Raw genomic sequence first — 9,381 nt, forward strand, 5'->3', positions numbered from 1 at the left:
CAGCAGGATATGTGCACAACATGTGGATTTAATCAGCCCTAAATTGCAGCCGTGTTTTTTAAAAACCTTTTTTATTTATTTGATCAGAACTAATTCAGAAAAAACAGGGTTTTCATATATGTTCCTTTATTGGAAAAATATTGCTCAAATTAGATTAGATTAGTTTAAATATTATATATTGCTTGTAACATCAATTTTAACGCAAATTCAGTTCAAGTCTACAAATATTTTTACACTCTGACATTGTGTCATAGTACATATATTCATAAATGGTATTTTTTCATTAGCATTTTACAATTTAGTCCAGTCCTATTTTACAGTGACAACATAGCAGATAAAGAATCTGACAATCTAATCCACTAAGGGTTTATTTAGGCTTCTCATAAAAGTATTCTAACATTTAAAGTAGTCAGCTACTACACTCAAAATACTCGTTTAGTGAAAAAGATTTTGAAGATATTTTTAGTTTATTGTAGGAAGTATCTTCATGCAAGTGATTTAAAATGGAATTTATCATTTCTCTGACATGTTTGCAATCTATACTTGAGTGTTGCATAAATATATAAGATCCAGAAAGTGAAATTTACTAGTCAAGTGTCACAACTCAAACTGAAAAATAAATCATGAGTGAACATAGAAGCAAAATCATTTTTTTCATTCTTCTTTATTATTAATGGTTCTGTATGTAAAACAAGTATGGAAAAATGTTTGTTTTTAACCTGACAGTTTCTCTGTAACAGGGTCTGTGTACATGCACATGTAAGAAATATATATATACACACAGTATTCTAAAATACTGATGTACTTTGATTGCAGCCTTTTGCAATTAAATACAACTTTCTTGATGACTTTCTGGAACATTCACACTAAGTAGATGGTACGTGAGCATGGCGAGAGACTGATAGCACATGTATGTGCTAGCTATTTTGTGGAGATTATACCGAAGTCACGCACTTTTTCTTACATATTTCTATTAAGAAGATGACTGGAGGTCTTTGTAGACAATTATATGGGGAAGAAATGTTAATTAAGGCTGGTAAAACATTGCTTTACATTATCATGGCTGCTGACTTTTTGCTGTTTGAAAGGTGGCTGCATAACATTCCCCAGACAGTTTACAGCTTGAATGCTTTAAATTTCAGGGGTGGAGGAGAGTTAGGCCTTGGCTGGCATAGAGATGGACGTAAGCATAATAAACTCAATGGTTTCTATGACCTAAAGGCTTGCATGATGCTGCTGCATGAAGTAGGATATTCTCAGCCAAAGTATACAGCTCTAACAGGTGCCAGTGCAGGAGGAGTTCTTGCTGGAGCCCTTTGCAATGCTAACCCAGAACTCTTCGGAGCCATGGTCTTACAGGTGAGGATCTCTGATGGAATACAGGGTTAAACAATGCACTTTTTGTTTTACCACTCTATTTTGTTTCACAATTTCCTGCTTATTGGAAAGTTATTTAAGGGGGGTGAGGATTAATGCAGTATTTTATATGTGGAAAGAATCAGGTATATTCACTCTGAAGAAGACATGGGGAACAGGAATTTTAATAGTAACCTGAAGGAAAGTGAGACTAAGGATTTGAGTAGAGGTAGAATCAAAAGGCTGTGCTATATAGGATGTGGGCATAAGGAAATAATAAGTAATTACTTGGAATAATTTTTTTCTCAATTGTTTTCATAGTTAACTTACAGAAAAAGTCTGAATGACTATAGGCTTGATTCAAAGCTCTTTGAAGTCACTGGGAGCCTTTTCATTGAGATTTGGATCAGGCCCTAGATTTGTCTTTAGTGGATTCTAAAAGTATGTAGAGTCGTGAACAATGTTTAAAGATCCAGTGCCCTTTGTTTGGTTAATTTAAATGCAAGACAGTGCAGGTTTGTTGTAGAGTTTGGATGTGTGCACATACACATGATTTTCTTTTGTTTTCTTTTTTTAAGGCCCCTTTCTTGAATGTTTTAAATACAATGTTGGACACTCATCTCCCACTGACAATTGAAGAACAGGAAGAATGGGGAGACCCTTTAACAGATGATAAATGCATGGAGTATATTAAGAGTTACTGTCCATATCATAATATTAAGCCACAGGTAATAAAAAGCAATTATATTGTTTTTGCGCTCTGTGTGTGTGTGTAATTTTTTGTTTATTTTTTTTAACAACAGCATACACTACTTCACAGAATGAATAAGTAAAATAATAGTGGATAATATAGAGTTTTTCCAAAAGAATTATTCACTCTTTTGAGTGCCTTAAACCAAAGAAAAATCTCATTCTTTTAAAAAAATGCCCAACCTTCGGATCTGCATTCTTTAAAAGATAAATCCTTATTTAAGATGATGGAAAACCATTGTTGAATCAGTCTATTTTGCATTGTAGTATGCAATCACAAATGACTGCTGAAATGAATTGAATACTTTTCCATAAACTATCAGTCAGTCTTGTAAAGCTATTTGTTACGGGCACGCTATAAACTATTAGCTTATACCTACTAGAAACCACTCTGCAAAACACAAAAAATACTGCTTTCTTCCTTTGTGTGAGTTTTTAAATTATTCACTGTCAGATTTTCCAGACTGTCCAGATATAGAGGATAGGTACATAAATAGATGATTTTCAGAGGTAATCGCTGTGAAAACTTGGCACTGTGGAAAAAGAGTAATACATTGGCTGCACGGTTCCAATAAGTACAGCATTGTTATTTTTGGAAGGATAACTCATTTTCTCTGACTTAAGAAATATAGTATTACTAATGGTTAACTAATGATAGACTCTGGTCTATATGATTTCTTATTACATAGGATTCGATTATTTTTATGTTAAAAAAAGAATACTACCAGATTCACCACATGAGACTTTGCCTGCAAGAGAGAACCAGGCCGTAGCCTCAACCTTTCCTAACATCATTCCCTTTGCTGCGGTTTGCCCTGGGTTAGGAAGCACAGAGGCTGACCAGGCCAGCTGTAAACTTGCTAGGGATGTCCCTTCCTCCCTCCCAAGTGAATTTAATTGGGAGGGAGGCCCTAGCAGGTGTAGGGCTGGCCTGGTCAGCCTCTGTGCTTCCTAACCCAGCAAAGGGAATGATATTAGGAAAGTTTGAGGCTATGCCTTGGTTCTCTCGTGCAGGCAAGTCTCGTGTTAAATCCAGTAGTTTTCAGATCAAACTAGTTTTTCAAGTTAAAGAACTGCTAAGTAGGGCTTTAGAAAAGAAGCTGACTCCATATTAACTAGATAGAAAATATTTCTTCTATATAATTTGTCCAGTGTGACATACCATCATGTACATGGAGACTGATTCAAAGTATAGCTTTTAAATTGTGAACATATCCAAGATGTGGAACTGTTAGAATATTGTTAATATAATCTTTTTTTATTTCACTTAGCATTATCCTTCAGTCTTAATCACAGCTTATGAAAATGATGAACGAATACCACTGACAGGAGTATTAAGATATATTCATAAACTCAGAAAAGCTGTAATGGATCACGCTAGCAGTAAATATAAGCAAGGTAATATGAAAAATGTCCTGTATGTCTGGTGTTTCAGCTAAGTCAGCAATATTTTATTAGATGTATATTCTAGGCAAAGGTTCAGGACAGTTTGCAGTTTGAGACAGAAGTAACATAAAAGCAAAACTAGCAGAATGTGAAACAAAAGCTCCATAAAAAACAGAAATCCTTCAGCCTACCCTAGCTTGGCCTGCCAAACATTTGCCCAAATAGAAAGGTCATATGTAATTGCACGGCACTAGACATACATAATTAAATGTCCATAAATGTATGCCTATAGGATGTCAAGCACCATATCTGACATTTTGTAGGTACTCTGAATTATTTCAACTAGGCTTGCCTGAAAAATGACTAGTGATAATGTTTCCACTGTACCCACTGTCCAATGTTAAAAGGCACCGCCAACCTTTTGGATCCAAAATAAGACTTAAAATAGCTGGTAAGTATTAGATTAGTCTGATTATTTTTAACATTTATAATTAAGCAGTTGAGAACATTAAGGCCCTTGTCTTTGCAAACTCAACAAAAATATACTTTTTTCCTGTTCATTTAGAAATTGCAAGTATGATAGTTTCCAGAGACATAACTGGTCACTGGGGTTTGCGCCCATAGTGCAAACCCCAGTGACCTTTCCTGCACATCCCACCCCAACCCAGGGAAGGTGTCACTTGCAGGGACAGGTACTGCTGAATCCCAGTGCTACCAAGATATCAAAATGCTGAATTCAGGGCCCAGCCCCTCAGCAAGTGCCCCTTGACTTGAATTGCTGGTGCCACCTTTAACCCGGTACCCAAGGGTTGTGCCAGTCACCCACTACTACTGTGAGTCCTAGAGATGCACTAAATTTCTACTGAAACAAAGATGTATTTAAAAATTTCTGTGTAATATACTTATTGCTCAATCAGTACCTTCCAAGAATAGTTTTTGGGGGTTGTTTTTGTTCTTTTAAAGATAAGGATTTTGTGGGTGGTATCTTCTGTTGGACCAAGTATATGGGTAGGATAGACTAGGATTATAGATATTTAGGTTATGTTTCAGAATCCACCACATTTTACTGATGAGGAGAGCTCCTATTTCTTAGGTATAGGGCTTTAGTTTCCCTACCTCATCTACATACCTCCATCACAGCTGGTAGCTGAGGTCCAGGAAATCAGCAAAGATGCCTACCACAGCTGTGCTGGGCAGAGGTTTTAAGAGGGAGTTCTGCACACCTTATACATATGCTTCGTCATAACTGCATAGATATCAGAATCTTTTAATGCAGATAATCCATTTAGAACCCATTACATTGAGTTAATTTGTCCAGTTCTAGAGATCTTCCATGTTCTTGCATGGGGAACTAATCTGCCCAGGAAATAAAATATCAAAGAATTCCTTGCATTCAAAAGCTTAGCTGAGTATCCCAACTGCATAGTTGGTTTAATAAAATAAGAAATCGTTGCCAGGACAAAGGGTAAAAATCTGCCTCATTTATTTATTTAATACTTGTTGACCACTTACTGATTTTGTTTCAGGAAGTCCAGCACCTAACATCATCTTAAATGTTCAGCCAGGAGGTAGTCATTGTGCTCCATCTTGGGAGGATTCATTAAATGAGGTCTGTTTCCTCTACTATACAATTAGGGCAGAAACATATAATAAGTGTATATTAACATTTTGAATATGAATGAACAAGAACCACTGTGATTGCTGGGAGGGACCAGAAGTGAGGGCTCTCTGATACTGTTAGCCTGCTGAATATATGACCATAGAGAAGTTATTTAAACTTGATTGTACCATAGTTTCCTTATCTCTAAAATGGGGATAGTAATGAACTATTCGGTCTCTACCAGATTTAGTTACTGTTTGAGTCCTTTGAGACCTTTCAACAAAAGGTCCTAAACAGTTCAAGTAGGACTGTACAGCTTTTTCTATTTTTCTGTTCAGTTGCAAGGTTTTAAAATGTCTCCTTATTTTAACAACCTTTCATTTCTTTCATCTGTCTTCAAGGAAAAAAAAACAGTACATCTAGAACCTTAAATTTTAAGATACATAGTCTAAACATTCCAGATCTAAGATTGATTTTGTTATTCTAAACTTTCAATAAATAATGGCCATGAACAGGCAATCATTTCTGCTGGTGGAAATCTCCCTTCCTCTCCATGCCTTTATCATACTGAGGTAATCTGAGGAACATTCAGGGAGTAGTCTCCTCCATTCTACTCCTAGACACTGAAAGTGAAAGGAGCAGTGGGGCAAAGCCCTAAGCCTGTTCTCCAAGCAGGGCAGTGCTTGGTTTAGGGAAGAGGGAGGGAGCAGCAAGCAGGGTGGAGCAGTATCCAGGAGTAGAGCATGGGGAGGAATGGGCAAACCCCCAACCTGCTCCCCTGCCACAGAACCCTGATCTGGGGAACAAGTGAGGAGCACTGGACAGCTGCTCCTATCTTCTCCACTCAGTCTAGAGGAGGAGCAGGAACCGCACTTTCTCCAGACTGGGATGACCTGAAGCTGGGGAAGGCATAGCTCCTCCTAGCTAGGGACAGACATTACACACAAACTGGTTTAAGTGATCAGAAACTGGTTTAAACCTGTACCAGAACAGACATTCAGTGCACATAAACCAGTTTGAAAATGGCTGAAACTGGTTTGAGATAAACCTTGTTGAATGTAGTATCAGACTTAACTGATTTGGCTCAAGCCAGTTTATGCAATGTCTGTCCCAGACCCCTTGCTGGTTTAAGATGCATCAGAGTCCCCCAGCATGCTCTGTGGCTGGGCAGGGCTCTCTGCTCCACAGCAGGGCTGGCCCCTGCCCTCTACTGCTTTGCTGGAGCTTGGCAGCCTCTGCTCCCCACTTTCCCCTTCCCCCACTGGGCTAATCACTCAGGCATTTCCTCGTCCCTCACAGACACCTCAGCATTAGCTAGGAGACCACATGCTGGTTACAGTCTGTGGTGTGAGAAGAGACAGAGGCAGACAGGCTTTTTGGAGGTATTCAACAGCTAGCTTAATGTCCTTCTTTGGAAACACTGTTTAAGTTCTTTTTGTCTCCCATCCCTTCCCCTCACCACTCCCTGCTAAGCGAGAATCCCCCCACCACCTTGCGGAGAAGGTATCTGTGTAGTAGCTGGCAGACCACATTCTGGGTCAATGTTAAATCAACAGGTAACTGGTAATCTCCCTCTGTTTTCTTAATGGGACAATAAACACTGAACTAGGTAGGGGTGACACTTATCAGCCCCCCACCCCTGGCTTGCTTGCCTGTCAGTTTACTACAGACACCATACAGAAGCAGGGAGGGAGATTGAAAACCTCCAGATCATCAACAGATGCATGCACGCACATACCCATTTTGGCTTAGTGCTAGCTGTGGGCTGGCAACACTCCCACCTGTAGAGCAGCAAGCCGGGCAAAGTCTGGGACTGCAGGCAGGCTGGGGGCTGCCCTCCCTAATCACAGCCTCCTGCTGGGACCTGGCCACACTGCATCAGCTTAGCTCTGCATGGGAAGGCAGGGCTGCTTTAGCACCCTCTGGCTTCAAGCCTAAGCCACTGCAGGCATGTGCCTGAATCTCCTCGGTCCAGATGGATTGTATGGTTGGAAACTGGTTCAGCCTAGCCAGGTTAAATTAACCTACAGAAGTTGAATTAATTCAGGCTCAGGCTTTTTGAATGTTCATCTCTAGCCCCTGGGACTAGGAAGTGGTGAGCAGTGGGATAGCATACAGATGGTCTTCGGTGCAGAAGGAACTCTCCTTCAGGATAAATTCATCCCGCAGGAGGCATTTTTCTCATAGCAGAAACTTGATAAGTGCCTGTATGCTTGTGGTTTCTATCAGGAGAGCAGCAATTCTCCCAATAGAAATGTAATGCCTGTACGTGGCCAGTGTGCATAGTGTACAGAAAACAATGTTGGAAAAACTGTGATGCCTGCTATACAGTTACTGCTATTCCTCTGGACTCAAACTGTTGTGTCTAATAGCACTGTTTTATTACTGGGAAGTTTATTTCAATTCAGTGAAACATCCATTTCTGAAGCTGCTTTTTTCCAAAAAAAGATAGAACAGGAAAATCTCCCATTACTTCTTAAATTTGTTGCAGAGTAGTATTTAGTGCAAGCTGTGTCTGATGAGAACCAGAAAGCTGAAGGTTTTGTAGAATTCGGGAAGTCTTTTTTTTCTTTTAATAAATAATTTTTATTCTTTTTTTTAGGTTGCAGGACACCTTGCTTTTCTGCATAGAGAACTCAAACTTGAGGGAAAGTAACTTGCAGTGGTTTATTTATTATGCAGTTATTTTTATATATTGCAGCAGATGCTGAAGTAGTAGACATATACATCCATGAGCTTATTGGACAGCTGAAAAAAACTACATCATGCATATGCAATTTAAAAATGGATCACTTACTTTGGAAAAGCTACCAGCTACAATACAGTCCCACTTTCAGGTCCCTGCTTTCAGTGTACAATCAGGAATTTCCAGAAGGCAGAATTTTGTGGGTTATTCACTTACATATACACAGCAACTGCAAGTGGTAAAATCCCCTGCTGCTGAATGAAATAAGCAACTCCTTGTAATACCTATTGCTTTTGCAAACAAAGAATCAAGATGACTGATTAATACAGCTGCATCCCAATTCTGTAGGAGAAGATGGATCCCATGGTAAAAATCTTTGGTGCACAATTATGTGACCGTCAGTAAGTTTCTCTTACCTGATACCAGCACATGAACTCATCCAGGACTACTAAATAACTGTCTTACTCTTTTCTGAAACTTTCCTGCTGCTGTGTAATTAAAATATTTTAATTGTGCTAATAACATCTTTGCTTCTAGCTATTTCAAATAATCCACTGCTCTTTTAGACTACGTGCCACAAATCAGAAACATCTTCATACAAAACAAGTTTTATTTATCATGAACTGTCATAGGACTTGGGCCTCAGTTGTGGCAGACAAGTATAGCCCACACAAGTGGCCAATGCATGACCACAGCACAACAGGAAATCTTAAATCAGGGTTTGGCAGTGCTTTTGGGCAGAGTACCAAAAACACCCATGAAGACTTGTAAGATACTAGCGTGCTGGGGACGGACAGCAGGGAGTTTCACACTGGGGGCGGACAGCAAGGGGCCTGATCCTTGTTGTGGTAGCACAGCCCTAGCCCATTCCCCAGTCTCCCCTGAGGGATGCATGGCAAGTAAAATGCCTTCACATGGCACGCTCTGGCACACATGCGGGGGGTTACCTACTAGGGCTGTCCAACGCTTCGGTCTCTGATTCAATTTGGCAGAGATTCAGCCCAATTCGGTGGCCAAATCGTCAAAACCAGATCAAACCAGAGGACGCTTTAGTCTCTCCAGATCGAATCAGAACCCTCTAAATCGATTTGGAAAGATTCAGAGATTCAGACATAGAACTTCAAATGTGTTTTCTACATACTTCTAGGTAGCAGGTGGCTCATGAATGCTGCAATGCTAGGACACATGGAGTGTCCCACAGAACTGCAGGGGCTCTCCAGCACACTCAGCAGCAGACCTGGAAGCGGACCAGAAGCAGTTCTGGTCCACTTTCAGGTCTGGCAGGGAGCACCCCCACACCTGCTTCAGGCTGATTTGCTCTACCGCAAAGAGGTAGACTTCCAGTTCCTGAGATAGTTCATGCTGCATACACACCTTCAAATAATCTGGGAGAATTCTCCAACATTTCTCTGGGCAGAGTAACTTACCCAGAAATGCATGTACAGACATTTGAATGCTGAGGCCCCAAAGAGCAGAGAGGTTGAAGTCCTGACAGTGTGCAACCAGGGAAGACTCCCTGGCTACCCATCACAGCAATCCATAGGGCAGCCCTAATGAGCTGACTTGGACTGCCTACGGTCAGCTTGTACTTCCCTGCAGCCTA

General features: G+C 40.2%; 1 protein-coding gene across 6 annotated transcripts in view; it reads left to right on the top strand.

The window, feature by feature from the left end:
• The window catches only part of PREPL (prolyl endopeptidase-like), a 26,729-nt gene extending 18,195 nt beyond the window's left edge, over positions 1 to 8,534 (top strand). For 4 of the 6 annotated variants that reach the window (XM_019549369.1, XM_019549374.1, XM_019549372.1 and 1 more), the window contains 5 exons: positions 1,143 to 1,359; positions 1,935 to 2,084; positions 3,378 to 3,504; positions 5,019 to 5,101; positions 7,695 to 8,534. In XM_019549369.1, coding sequence (XP_019404914.1) covers positions 1,143 to 1,359; positions 1,935 to 2,084; positions 3,378 to 3,504; positions 5,019 to 5,101; positions 7,695 to 7,748 — 631 coding nt within the window. In that variant the 3' untranslated portion in view covers positions 7,749 to 8,534. The other 2 variants (XM_019549371.1, XM_019549370.1) reach the window with 2 other exon arrangements.
• The last annotated feature ends 847 nt before the right edge of the window (positions 8,535 to 9,381 follow it).

This window comes from Crocodylus porosus, unplaced genomic scaffold (assembly GCF_001723895.1).
Source record: "Crocodylus porosus isolate Cpor-Errol unplaced genomic scaffold, CroPor_comp1, whole genome shotgun sequence".
Classification (NCBI taxonomy): domain Eukaryota; kingdom Metazoa; phylum Chordata; order Crocodylia; family Crocodylidae; genus Crocodylus; species Crocodylus porosus.